Source organism: Ambystoma mexicanum, chromosome 6q (genome assembly GCF_040938575.1).
Source record: "Ambystoma mexicanum isolate Mex_15411 chromosome 6q, UKY_AmexF1_1, whole genome shotgun sequence".
NCBI lineage: Eukaryota > Metazoa > Chordata > Amphibia > Caudata > Ambystomatidae > Ambystoma > Ambystoma mexicanum.
In genome coordinates this window covers 355,163,140-355,178,474 of record NC_090937.1, presented here as the reverse complement: position 1 = coordinate 355,178,474, position 15,335 = coordinate 355,163,140, and the positions used below count along the sequence as shown (strand labels likewise).

Below are 15,335 nucleotides of genomic sequence, written 5' to 3'. Positions count from 1 at the left end.
CCACTTTGCAATTCGGGATATCGCCATGCCTGACCCGCGAGTGGAAAACAAGTGCACTAAAGACTTATGATCACTTATTATCACAAAGGTTATGCCTCACACATATGACTAAAGTATCTCGCTGCCCAGCAACATGCCTCTGCTCCCTTCTTAATTACAGAAAATGGGCCTCATTCCCAGTAGGGTGGTAAGCGATACCGGGCATCGGTAAGGAGACCGGTGCCGGTAATACCTTACCGCCTTACTACGAGGTCCCTTAGCGGGTCCCTCCTTTAACACCTGGTCTGACCAGGCGTTATGGACGGGACCGTTTCAGGGACTTCAGAGTTAATAATGGTACCGCAATTTGCGGTACCGTTATTAGCGCCTTCCCCATTCCCATTAAGCCCTATGGGGGCTCAAATGGGAATGGGGAATGGCTTTTTCAATGGGGACTTACCGGTCGCGGAAAGGTCAGACTACACCGGTAAGTCCCCATTGAACCATACCGGTGCCGGTACAGCTATTGGAGGCAGTCATGGCGCAAATAGCGCCATGACTACCTCCAATCTCGGAATGAGGCCCAATGTCTTCTTGCACTCATTTAATGCTCTGAAGGCAAATACAATAGGCAGTTTTTCTCGCCATAGTCGTTGGCTCAACACTGCTCCTATACCCCTTTGACTAGCATCTGCAGTTACAAACGTTCACACACCCACCTCGAACCTGTACAGAGTAGGAGGACTTGAAATAGCCTGTTTAATATCACTGAATGCTTTTTTGCATTTGGTCTGACCACTTAAATTGTGGACCTTTCTTTAGCACCCAATTCAAGTGTTCTTTCTTTGGAATAAACTTTGCATAGAAATCTGGAAGATGGCACTTACTGAGGCCAATCCAATTGGCACACGTATATATTGATATGCCGCCATGGGCAATATGAATTACATGTTGTGCCGTAATTCAGAGCGCCTGTCCATCTAGTGGTATGCTGACTACAAATCGTTAGTTGAGAACCACCTTACTTTTCCCATGGTGGATTGCATGTTATTGATGTTGGGGAGGGGATACCGGTACACCCAAAGTGCCTTTTTAATATCACGCAAATCTACACACACACACACATATGCTACCATTGTAGTTCTGTATAACCACAATGGGTGACAACAATTCACTTGCTTCATTTGGTTTATATAATCCCTTCCACACATGGGCCTCATTACAAGGTGCCGCTAAAATCGGTGGTAATGCGGCAGTAACCCAGTTACTGCTGCATTAATGCACTGCATAACTATGGTTTTGGCAGTAGGGTGGAGGAAAAATCTCTAGCAAAATGCTGGTTGTATGTCTAGCAGAACGTATAGTGCGTTACTGCGTATCTGTCAAGAAGCACCAACAAACAAACATTAGGGACTTACTAACAGACGTTTGTGAAATTCTAAAGAGTTCCTTATGTTTCAGGGGGATTTGTATTCGGTCCTGGAATCAGCTGGCTCAAGACTCGTAGTCGTGCAATTCTACGCAAAGTGGTGTGGGTCGTGTAAAGCGATTTTTCCTGCGTTTATGGTAAGTGAAATTCTCCACCTTACACTGTGGAGAAACCATGTATTTAACAAGATAGCGGAGTGACTATTTCAAAGTTGTAAACATTTGATTAAACTTTGATTAAGTAGAAGCTTGTATTTTCTTTCACTTAGGCTACTGGTTTGAAGCATGTGTTGTGTTGTCTAATTGGTTAGCCTACCCAAAACTATAATGAGGCCCATAGACTTTAAAAAACAGTGAAGGAAGGATGAACCCTTTCAGTAGCACCGTCCCGCTGCCACTAACTAGGTATGTGTACTTTCCTGGAACTGATGCTAACACAAAGCTGTTCTATAACCCTTTGGCCTCCAAGGAAATTACTGATCCAGTTCATTATAGCACTGTATGCTCATTCTAAACAGAAGAGCCCATTGCAGCCTGATCAATTATCACTCGAGCCCAGTAGCACAGCTTCATAAAGGGCTTCTGAAGGCACTGCTACTGTGCAGTACTCAGAATGAAATTCGTAATTAGCATGGTTTCTTTACAGAAAATGTTGTTGAAGTTAGTGTCATGTATTATTATAATATTTTGTCAAGGGGGGGAGGTTCTAGACAGAAATTAAATATTCTATGCGATAATGGCAAGGGACTTTTTAGGTCTCTTTTTTAGCAGCGAACATTAGCTCTCTGCCAGATTTCTTGGACAAAGATATATCTGAGTGGCCCTGCTTGGTGTCTCCATGATGTGAAACCTCTGTTATGGTGGCAGGCATTTTTAGAATCAAATGAACCTCTTTGAGGTTGCGAGAGAGTTGTTGAATGTTGCTGCTTGAGACATCGTTTGGACTTACATGTTTATGCAGAATTACATTGTTTTCTATTGTTGTTATTATTTGTGATCCTTGTCACATTGATGATTTTGTAATTAATTTGTTATTGGAACTTGACCTTAATGTCTGTGTGGTTGTTCTTGCTACTGTTAGTGTGATTAAGCAATATAATAACCCAGCTCCCCATCCATACCATTCATCTACTCTGTGATGCAGAGTGTGCATTTCAGTGGACCTCTGCATCCTAATTAAAACAGTATTTTCATAGGCACAACCTTCAAATAGCAGGACATGCCTGGCAATGCTATAGTTTTGTGTGTGTGCCAGCTCTGTGATGTTTCTATTCAGTTCGCATTGCTTTGTGTCTGAAAACAGAAAAACCCAGCATGTAATGATACATTTTAGTGACTGAATCACTGTATTCTTTGAACATTATTTTTTGTATTCATATTTTTATTGGTTCAATAAATGCCAGACATCAGAATAATGCAACATTTTGAAACCCCTGTCCCAAGAGGTCCCCGCCAACCTCCTCCCATGCCCATCACCAATTTACACGTCTAGAAATCTTCCCCATATTTCTTCTAATAGATTATTTTTCTTCTGTCTACACACTATGTCCTTTTCAAACAAAGACATTGGGCCTCATCATAAGTTGGGCGGAGCAGTGAAAATGCAGCGGTAATGCTATTACCGCCACATTACTGCTCCATCCAGCTATGAGTTGGGCGGAAAGTTACCCAGCTTTACCTCCAGCTTTCAGCTGGAGATAAATCTGTCGAATTTCCACCCATTTGCGACACTATTACCTCAGCGTAAATTGCGCCAGGGTAATTGCCCCCAATATGCCACATCTCACACCCCTCCTATTCCCCCGCAACTGGGAATCCAGCGCTAATTGCGCTGGGCCAAGATGCGGTAATGCTATTAGTGTTGGGCGGTATCCCGGTGCCTTTACCGCCAGGAAACCGCCCAACTTCTGATGATATCCATTGTCAGAAGTTCATCAGACCAAACCACAGCAGAGGCATAGTTATCACTTTTCCAATCTCTTAGTATCACTTTTTTGGCAACTATTGCCGCTCTGAAAAACCAACATTTCTTTGGATATGATAGATAGTCTAGAAGATCATCTTTGCCCATAATCAGTCTTTCAAAGTCAAAATCCACATTTAGGGCCTCATCACGAGTTGGGCGCTAACCCCCGCTGGGGCTATTAGCCCTATCGCCAAACCCCCCGGCACTATTAGTGCTGGATCACGGTTTTGGTGGAACGGTAAGTCCCCATTCCCCAATGGGCCTATTCTGGAATTTCCCATTCCCAATGGGCCCAATGGGGAATGTTTGGCGCTATTATCGCCAGCGGTATTATCGCCGGCGATAATAGTGCCGGAAATCGGCAAAATCGCGGAAGATTTGGCCACAGCTCAGAGCTGGGGTAAATACTCCAAGCCCGTGATTTGGGGGACCCTTAAATGCGGCGGTAATAGTGTCACTGCCGCATTTAAGTGTTACCACCAAACTTGGGATGAGGCTCTTATTCTGAGTATCGTATTCATGGATGTGGTCATTTCCCTCCAGAAGTCTTGCAACTTATTACACTCCCAAATCATGTGATTAAATCTGCCACTTTATGTGTGCTTCCCCAAAGGGCCTCTGAGTCTCTCATACCCCTTCTAAAAAGTTTCTCTGTGGTCCAGTAAACTCTATTGAGAATCTTAATCTGTCCCACCCTTTATCCAAGGTTTAGGGATGTTAATGATACATTTCTACATATATCATGCCACCTATTTTCTGTCATATCTGAACCATAGTCATCTGACCATATCCTAAGAAGATCTGAATTCCCTTCCTTATTGTTAATCAAGAGTTTATATACCGTCGATGCAATATGATCTTCATTGCCAAGAGGGAGCCAAATCCCAACACCCCAGTAGGTTTTACATCTCCACTTGCCATCTTCGGTGAGCAGTATTCTCCATAGGTGCAGTCATGGATGAATGTTTATTGAATGGTATCCATTTGTTTTCCATCTGATCCCAAGTCAACACACCTCTTTCATGAACCAATCTATCCATAAAAGTTCCTTCTTCCCTATCTTCACCTTCGGATTTAGCCAGATAAATGAATTCTCTGACAAGAAGGGATTCTCCTTAACTAATCCTTTTAATTTACTCAAAGAAATACTTCAAAATTCAGTAGTTAGAGAGGTAGCATTACCTTTAGGATTTCTTGCCATTAAGAGAGTGTCAGGGTCAAAGAGAGCCTGAGGTTCAAGGGGAGTATTCAAGCTTGATGCTGCACGGGACCAATCATCAGGTGATTCTTCCAAAAAAGGAATCCGATATCTAGTCGTAGACGCAAGATAATATGGTTTGGGAACCCTAAACCCCACTCTCTTTCGCATGGGAGCTTGTATAGATTCTCTATTTTGCTCACTACACCAATGCCAGGAGGGAGCAGGATCATGCTTACATAATAATTGATCTGTGCTGACTGTCATTTTTATCGCATTGACTTTACCCCAGAGTGATAATTTCATCTCCATCTAGCTGTCAGGATCCAACTTCAGATTCGATAACACCCATTTCATGTTCTCCTCCATTATTCAATGAACATCCTTTGTGAGCCATACTCCGAGATACTTCTTCTTCTCTGGACAGCATCAGAATCCATACCGACTTATCTGATCTGCAAGGCATGATTCTGAAACCAATAGTGCTTTGGATTTTTGCCACTTAATTTTATACCCAGAGAACTCCTTAAATCATTCAATCTATTGCATTAGGGCTGGAAGGGAATTTTCCACCCCTTGCACCACCAGCGGCCAATTGTCGGCATAGAGTCACAACGTTTGTGCAAGTCTGCCATATAATACTCCTTGTATTTCATATCTTCTCTTATCGAGTCGTCTAGGGGCACCATTGCAAGAATGAATAAGAGTGGAGAAAGGGGAGAAAGAGGGCATACTTGTCTAGTGCCTCTCTCCAGGTGTATATTGTTAGAAGAAAGGCCATTTGTCAAGACTGAAGTACAATAATTTAATCCAATTAAACTAATTCCAAAACCAAAACTCTTCAACGTTTTAAATAGAAATATCCATCGAATGCGGTTGAAGGCTTTCTCTGCATCTAAAGATAGGGTCACTACTTCTGCTGCCACTAGTTTTGGCAGTACTTCTAATCTCATTGCTATAGCGTTCTCTAGTATTTTATTGTCCATATTGATTACACTAATAGGCCTATAGCTGCCCAGAGTGGTGGCAGGTGTATCTTTCTTCACTAAAACTGATATGGGGGCATGACACGTTCTTCTCGAGAATATCCCTTTCTCTCTTGAAGAATGAAACAGGTCAGCCAACAGTGTAAACACAGTATGGCAGGCAGCCCATCAGGTCCAGGACATTTCCCACTATTCAGATGGAAAATTGCTTTCTTCAACTAATCTATACTGAGGTCAGCTTCTAACAGTTTTTTTGAATTCTGATGGCCTCAGCAATGAGCAATTATGAAGTTAATCTTTAAGATCGATGCTTTTGTCTTTTTTCCTCTGTACTGTATAACCTGGTGTATTCGTTTTGGAATTCCTTATGAATTAATCCAGGGTCATATGTCAAATGATCAGAGTCTGTCTCAATGGCACAGATTGTCTTTTCATTTTCCAGTAGTACTAGCAGATGATAACATTTTTCCCAACCTTCATAGTAAGTACACCTTTTCCTAAAGAGTGCCTTTTCGGCTCTCTATAACAAAAGCCCGTATAGTGCATATTGTTTCCGTTTCAGTTCCACATTTTTCTCCATGGTTGGGTTTCCCATGCAATCCTTTTCTAAATTGTTCAGCTCCATTTCTAGTGACCGTATTTCCACATCTCTAGATTTCTGTCTTTTGCAGGAAAGGCCTGTCAGTGTCTCTCTCATATCACACTTAAATGCTTCCCAAGTTGATTCTATACTAGCCTTACCGTTCCTGTTTGTCTTGACGAAGAACTCAGCCTCCTGTACTATTCTATCTACCATCGCCTTTTCTTTCAGTAGTGAAGTGTTCATCTTCCATAGGTTAGGCTTATGAATTTGGAACAATAGAGAAATCTCAATCAGTACTGGGGCTGGATCTAAAATGTGAATGTTACCGATGTGTGAACACGTCATGGCAGTCTGAATGAAAGCTACCATTTTTGTCAGAAGGGTGGATCAGTCTCCAAACATCCATTAATGGAACTCCTCAAGTAAATAGCACAGGGCTAATTTTGGATCTAATATCTCATTGAAGTCATCCCCTAGAATTATGTTATGCTGTCCAATATTCTGGAAATGCTGAGCGACTGATCTATCAAATGAACCATTACCTCCATTTGGGGCATACATATTGCATATGACATATTCAGATTCTTGCACTCTCAGTTTAATTGAGATGATCCTTCCCTCTTGGCCTTTAGTATGAGACATTACCATTATTGGAACATTCTTCCGAATCATGAAACAGACCCCTCCCTAGAATTCGAGGAAAAAGAAAAATCAAGCACCTTGCCAACCCTTCCTCTGTATAGTAATATCTGAATCAATTAAGTGAGTTTCCGGTATATATGTCACAACCGCACTCATTTTGTCTAGATGGCCTAGTACTCTTTTCCTTTTATTGGGACACTTAATACCACTAACATTCCAGGAAATCACTTTCAAACTTTGTTTAGTACTATATTTCATTGTCACATCATAATTATTAAAGATTTTAATGCAACACTAATGGTAAAGGAGGAAGAGAAAGAAAATTAAAAAAGAGAACAAAAGAAAATAAATAATTGTGAAAAAAACTTTTTGGGTGTTGTCGGTTAACACCCCAACATTGTTACCTTCTTTATTAAGTGATCTCAGTTGAGAGGCTTAACTCATCAATGACATGCCCTGCTCCTGAAAAATAATCCTGGATGAACTTGTCAGGGTGGCTCCTGAAACCCTGTTAGTGCTAAAGCCTTCAATTGACAGTGCACTGCCCTATACTTGAGAAGAGCACCTCCCACTTTCCCCTCACCTTGTTACTGAGCAAGGACGCTCACTGGAGCCTGGATAAAAGCTCAGAGGTTGCAGTACTATAACACATGAAGGCATATGTATGACCGCCTCATCCGTAAAAGGACAGATTGTCTCTTCCCTGTGAGTGATCGGAGGTTGAGCTGAGTCACTGCAGGACAAACCCATCCATACCGACCCTGTACGGTGCTTTCTGGTACTACACATACCACGTACAATGTGAATGCATGTGAGAGCCATTAGACGAAAGGACCTTTAATGTAATTGGAAGCTTGGTCATGCAACAATCCACAGGTGAGCCATTTAGATTTAGCGGATCAGTACCCACTTCAATATTTCATAAATAAATATAACAGTAATAATGTACTAACACTAATGATAACAACTAAATCAATGGTAAAAAAAAAACAATAATGAAAAAGAAAATAGCCATTAAAGATAACATTGAAGACTCAAATCATTGTAGACACAGTTCCTCCATGGTGATATTCTTTAAGCCATTACAAAGCCTCTTCTGGGTCCTCTATGATCTTTACCACCTCGTCTGTTAAAATCTTCATATCGCAGCTTTCACCAAGATTTGCTTTAATGTTTTCCCATGCCACTGCCTTGGCATCCATAAACCCCTTCATTTTCTCCACAATTCTTTGGGGGAATTCTAGATATACTGAAAGAGGTTTTCCATCAAAAGAGATGTTCCCTTTTTCTCTGGAAGCTTTCAGAATTCTTTCCTTAGCACAGAGCTTTACCATAATTAGAAACATTTAACAAGGTTTGCCCTTCTCCATTTTACCAATTCTGTAGGCATAGTCCATATCTATATCGATGATAGTGCCAGCTCCATATACCTCAGATAAGACTCTAATCACTTGGTTGTTTAGGTTTTTGTCCATATCATCATCTTCTTCCAGCCCTACAAGGTATAATTTATGACTTCTGCTCTACATTTCCAAGTTCATATTCCGAACCATCATGAATAATAGTTCATTCTTTCATTCATTGTAAAACCTGAAGCTGCCTGAGGCCTCTGAAGCCAGCTCTCCCTTATATTTCTCCACTTTAGCTATTCTCGTTTCTAGATGGTTGACCTTTGAAGACAGTTCAGTAAGGGAGGATATTATATCTCCCACATCCTGCAGCACCTGGGTATATATGTCCTGTATTTCCTTTAGTACTAAGCCTTGCTTTGTTTTATTCGGGATGGGGTTCTCAGCTATCTCGATCTTGCTGATGTTACATCAAAATGGTTTGAGAATCAAATATCTTCAAAAATCCATATACTGTGGAGAGCAGGAGCTGCAGGCTTAAGGTGCTTCAGGGTGTTAGATTCTGACCCTGACACCGGTCAGTGTGGGATCGATGAAAGGCAGCGCATTGCATGCCAACCATGCTGTAATTGACAAACACAAGATGTCTGCTGCTGCATCCGTTGCCAGCCCTTCTATGGCCGCCAGGGAATACATTGAAAACTATTCTACAAGGCACAGTCATTGCCAGCCAAAAGATGGCTGCTAGTCAGCGTCTGACATCACATGCACTGCAGGGGGGTGTGCACTCCAAACTAATCACGCTAGTTTCTGCTCCTTTGCACTTGATAGTTCTACTTTGTATTTCTCTCCCTTCATTTCTGCCTTGCTCGCTACCCAAGCTTTCTGTGAACCGCTCCTTTTCCTCTCCTGCCTCTTGCTCTGCTGATGCACCACCGTTCGCACATTCTATTGTACAAATCTCTGCACTCTGGTGACTTGGTTCTATGGTTCTATTATTTTGAACTTGGGGTCAGTACCTTCTTCAGCCTGCTATACTGCTACCTTCTCTTCAACTGGACATCCCTTCTTGTTCCACAAGGATTTTCTACCCATTTGGAAGGGTTTTATTTTCCTTGGGTCTGGCCTTTCTGGCGGCCAGTCCAACCTGTTCCCATTCTGGGAGGCCCAGCAGCCAGGCAGGACAAGCCTTTTCTCCACCATGCCAGGACTTCAAACAGACCACATGTGAGATCCAAGTCTGAAAGATTGCAAACCCCACAAAGAACCTACCACTGACATGACGTACCTATAGGACTTGTTGACGGCACTGTGGAGGTTCAAAATGTTAAGACTAAAAGTGCATATCTGTGACAGGCCTTACAAGCATGTGATGCTTTACCTATCGCTGCTGTGGGAACACTATGAACACTTGAAAAGTTTTCTGTAAACCCTAAATGCTTGAAAGAGTTCTTGGACGCGTGTTCTGTGGCATTCTCATTTGGAGAAGTTTCATTTCAGACAGACAGGTCAATAGTAGGGTTTATGATAATCCAAATGTCAGGCAGCACCCTGGCCTGGACAACAACCTTGGTCTCAACAAATTACCCAATACTCAACACTTATGCAGGCTTTGTTCCAGCCTTGAAGAGGCTGTTTGATCATCCAGATCTAGCCTATACCACGCAGGAAGAACTTCTAGAATTCCAACAAGGACAGCTTGATGTCTTGACCTACACTGCTAAGTTTAAGCAGTTGGCTTTACAAGCAGATTGGTCAGATCAGGCTTGTTTTACTCTATATCGACGGGGACTATCAGAAGAACTCAAAGATTAATTATCCCATGTACCCAGACCTGCCACATTGGACCAGTTTGTACGACTGGTTATTCAGACGGATTATAGGTTAGAGGAAAGAAAACAATAGCGAAGAAAACACTGCTCCTCTACTTCTCGATCATTTTCCTCCAACAACATCAGACAAGAAGTACTCAAGGATACAACTGAGCCTATGCAGTTAGGAATGACGAGAGGTACCCTTTCTTCAGAAGAAAGAAGCAGATGCAGAGAGCATGGACTCTGTATGTACTGTGGTTCAGATGATGTTTTGTTACAGGATTATCCTTTTACACCACAGCACAAGGTAAACTCCAACTCCCGATCCTAACAGGGACCTAGGATTGGGAGCGATTGCAAGATCCCTCTCAACAAGACAACAGCATTATCCTAGCAGCCATGAAAGAAATGTGTCCCTTGTTAGTTTTGACAGTGACATTACAACTCACGGAACAACACTCTATCAAGGTATTGGCATTGGTGGACTCAGGGACAGCGGGTGTCTTGATGGATAACTCAAGGGCTAAACATATGGCTGTTCCAATACAGAAAAAAGAAGAACCTGTTCCAGTGGAAGCAGTCGATGGATGCATATTGGAATGTGGACCCATGACAGACAACACATTGCCTATACAGTTGCTTATTCACCATCATCGGGAGCAAATCCAGTTTGATCTTATTCAAGCAGCCCATTATCCAATCATCTTGGGAATTGCATGGTTTACCTCTCATAATCCATACATAAATTGGAAAGCAAACACTCTGTTATTTGGGTTGGTTCAGAGTACTGTGTTACGTCTTACATCACAGATTCTCTGCCGATTTCAGTCATTGCCTCTTCTCCTTCATCAAACAACTTGACTATTGCTACAGTTGCCACAACTCTACCACAAAAGTATAGACTGTATAAGGAAGTTTTTCGAACAAGAGCTACTCAAGTCATTGCCTCCACATAGACCTAAGGATTGTATCATCAAGCTTTTACCTAACACAACGGTTCCTTTTAACTGCATGTTTTGCCTCTCTCCATACAAAATGATTGCTCTAAAAGCCTGTTTGTGAGAAAACCTGGGCAACGGTCTTATTAGAGAATCAGTATCTTCTTCTGGTGCCTCACTTTTTTATTCCCAAAAAGGAGACCAAAGAACTTAGTCCATGGTTTGATTATAGAGTCTTAAATGCAGTGACAACAAAGGATAGATATCCCTTACCTCTAATTCCAGATATTCTAGATGCTGTGCAGGATGCTACCATATTTACAAAGCTGGACTTTCGTGGAGCATATAACTTGATTAGGATCCACTAAGGCGATGAATGGAAAACAGCTTTCATGATGCACTTTGGGCACTATGAGTATAGAGTCATGCCTTTTGGCTTGGATAATGCTCCCTCAGTGTTTCAAGGATTTATGGTTTACTTGTTTGCAGATCTTCTCTTTCACACTCTCATAGTATATCTCGATGATATACTGATGTTCTCAAAGGATTTGCAGGATAATACTGAACACGTCAGCGAGGTTCTTTCATGTTTGCAAAAGAACCACCTACAAGTCAAGTTGGAAAAGTGTACATTTGATACAATATCAGTTTATCCAAATATGGTATATCTATGGATCAACGTAAACTAAAAGCAATTCAAAATTGGAGAAGACCATCTTCTGTAAAAGAGATTAAACAGTTTTTGGGTATAGCCCATTTTTACAGGAAATTAGTTCTTTCATTCTCCAACATAGTGTTACCCTTGATGTCTCTCCTCAAAAAGAATGTTCCATTTATCTGGGATTCTATAACACAAAAAGCCTTTCAGACACTTAAGGGTGCTTTCACTACCACTCCAGTATTGATACAACAAGATGAACATAAGGTCTTCATACTCTTAACTGATTCTATTACATTCTGTTCCAAAACCGTACTGCCTTTGGAAATCCATTATTCAGTCCTGGAAAAGGAATTACTGGCTATGAAAGTGGCATGCATGGAATGGCAACATCATGTTTTGGGAGCAGAACAGGAAACGGAAATAAGAACGGATTACAGAAACCTTCTTATGTTACAATCCTTTGAATGCAGAATAAGTGGTCAGGCAAGATGGCCGTATTTCTTTCTTCAATTCCGTTTTCATTTACATACATTCCAGGTTCCCAGAATATGGTCGCAGATGCCCGATTAAGGTCATTAATGACTTCACCGGACTGGGAAATCAAACCAGAAAAGATGTTTCCTCACACAACCTTTTTATTCCAGATAAAATACTTTTCTGAAAGTGAATCAAAGACGTCGCCATTAGATCCACAGATCCTCAGTTCTTATCAAAATGTCCACTCCATCGAAAGTAAGGAATGTTCTTCATGGATAATGCTCTCTTTGTCCCTATCGAATCCTTGAGAAAAGAAGTAGTGGTCTTGTCTCATAGTTCCATAATAGCACAACTTTGTGGTGTTCTATCTACTCGTCATCTAGTGCAGTGATATTTCTGGTGGCATAGGATGAGCCGGGACTTAGTCTTATTCTGTCAAAACTCTCATGTTTGTGCACAAACAAAGTCTCCTAGGAATAGACCAGTTGGTACATTGACACAACCCAACTTGCCTATTCAGCCATGGCATACTATAGCCACTGACATCATTTTAGAGCTGCCTCCTCCTGAAAAATGCACTGTGATTATGGTCACAGTGGATGCCTGTTCTAAAATGGCCCATTTTATACCTTCTGGGTCTCTCCCGACTGCTTCTGAGATGGCTTATATATTTTCAGAATGCACGGATTACCCACCAACATTATATCAGATCTCTCTCTGTTCCAATCTATGCACTTCCAGAAGCATGCCATCAGGATACCATCCACAGTCAAATGGATTGACGGAGGGAACAATCAGACTTCAGAGCAATACCTCTGAGCTTTTGTATCAGCTGCAAAGGACAACTGTGTTTCCCTTCTGCCGAATTCTCCTATAACAATTCATATCACTCTGCCATAGGGATGACTCCTTTCTTCTGCAATTATGGTTTTCATCCCACTTGGTTACCATCAATGCCTTTTACAAGTTCAAATGTTCCAGCTGTGGAAGAATTACTGCAGGATCTACATGACACACAAGAGTAGGCCTTATGTACTTACGCAATACTCATGTACAAGCAAGGAAATACACAGATGAACACAGAAATCTTGATCCAGGGTTCAGTAAAGAAGGCAAAGTCTGGCTGTCAACAAAACATCTACCAGCTAATTTTAAGAGAGGGAAATTTCACCTAAGTACTTTGGACCTTTCACAGTCTTGAAGGCCATTAACCCCGTGGCCTGTTGTTTACAACTGCCAAATTCATGAAGAAGGATACATCCTGTTTTTTATTCCTCTCTTCTAAAACCCTACAAGACATCTTCAATGCATCCACAGAAAAGAAGGCCACCTCTGTTTTCATTGATCAAGAACATGAATATGAAATGGCCAACATTTGTGATTCCAGGTATTTCCGTGGAGTATTGCAGTACCTCATTGACTGGAAAGGCTACAGACTAGCTGACCGAACATTGGAGCCTGCACAGCATGTTCATGCCCCTCTTTTGATACAGCGCTTCCATAGACTTCACCCGTGGAAACCTGGGGGATCTAGACCTGGAAGGGGGCATGCTTTTACATTCCCGACCCTAACACTGGTCAGTGTGGGATCGATGGAGTACAGCACATAGCATGGCAACCATTGGTCAATGCGCTGTAATTGACAAACACAACATGGTCTTCGCAGCATCAGTCGCCAACCATCTATGGCGACCGCCACATCCATTGCCAACTAATCTACAAGGCAAAGTCATTGCCAATCACAAGATGGCTTCTACGCAGCGTTTGACATCATGCGCACTGCAGGGAGGAGCACACTCTAAACAAACAGATACGGCTTCAAAACGTGGCTCACTACATTGCAACTTTGTTGCTAATCATGTTAGTCTTTGCTCCTTGCACTCCTGGTGCTACTTAGAATTCCTCTCCCTTCCTGCCTTGATTTCTGCCTTGCTCACTACTAGGGCTTTGCGTACAGTGCTCCTTTTCCTCTCATGCCTCTTGCTCTGCTGCTGCAGCTCCATTTGATTGAATTTTATTGTACAAGTCTCTGCACTCCAGTGATGTGGTTATACTATTTCGAACTTGGATTCTGTACCTTCTTTGGCCTGTTTTACTGTTACCTTCTCTTCAACTGGACATCTCTTTTTGCTCCACAAGGTTTTTTCATTTTTCATCCCATTGGAATTTGTTTTCCTTACGTCTGGCCTTTCTGGCGGCCAGTCCACCCTGTTCCTATTCTGGGAGTCCTTACAGCAAGGAAGGACAGGCCTTTTCTCAACGATACCAAGACTTAAAACTGACCACAGGTGAGATCCAAGTCTGAAACTTAGTTGGCTGACATTTCAGAACATTATTAAGGCAATATTTCCCAGGTGTGCAAGTCAACCCTTTTGGTAACGACCACCAAACAAGTTATGAGAATGTGCGAAGTGAGGAGGGCAGTGTTTTAAAAAATTGCTGGTGGTGTCGAGGATAATGTGTGCATCACTTTTGCTAAATCATCTTTTGATATTTTTTGTTGGTGTGCTATAATCAACACTGTGTTCCAAAGTAGAACATATTGGTACATAGCACTATTTCTAAAAAAAAAATGACAAAGTTAGAGTGAGTCTCACATCGACTCAAATCTCTCAATGCCACCCTTTATAATGCTTCCTATCTGAAAATCTGACATGATTTACAGGAGGGAAGCAGCCGTGTCTAATCCAAACAACACAGATTCATGGGGGACCTGGTTGATTTCTGGAGAATGCATGATAGGTTCTGCCCAGAATAAACTGCAGAGCAAGCAGAAGGCTCAGAAAAAGGCAGACCTTATAAAGTGGAAGAATTTAAAATGATCTTCAAGGGTAACTCTTCAGAAATAAGCATTGGCAAAAACAATAGATGGAAAGACCTTTTTGGTCTGTAGGGGCATTACAGAACAAATATTGCTGCTACATTACCAAAGTCAGACCTAGTTGCTTTTTCCAATGCTTGACATGCCCCTGGTGGTATGCAAGGTGTTTTGTGGTTATGTCTAGATGTTTGAACCAATTTGACATGCTAAGGAATTCATAAGAGGTATGACTACTGGCAGAATGGGCTAGAAAGCAGTCAGTCAAGAACTGTGGAATGGGATAATAACCAAGTCACTTGGTGGACCCTTTGGGTTGACTGGATTTTTCTCTGATTACCAACAATTTTCATGGAGTTGCAAAATCTCCACAGAGATTAGCGAGTCACTGTTTGTGGTGTGGAGCCTGTCAGTGTGTTGTGTTATGCAAATGAAGTCCAGAGAAGGGATAAGGGAAGATTTTAGTTTGGTTTGTGAGTACCGTTTTTGGTAATCG

The 15,335-nt window shown here is 41.8% G+C and overlaps 1 protein-coding gene across 2 annotated transcripts in view; it reads left to right on the top strand.

Annotated features, from left to right (window-relative positions):
* Window positions 1–15,335, top strand: part of LOC138515511 (thioredoxin-like) — a 574,178-nt gene that overhangs the window by 32,175 nt on the left and 526,668 nt on the right. For both annotated transcript variants that reach the window (XM_069630317.1, XM_069630316.1), the window contains exon 2: window positions 1,441–1,545. In XM_069630317.1, the coding sequence (XP_069486418.1) occupies window positions 1,441–1,545 (105 nt within the window). The remainder of the gene's footprint in view (window positions 1–1,440; window positions 1,546–15,335) is intronic.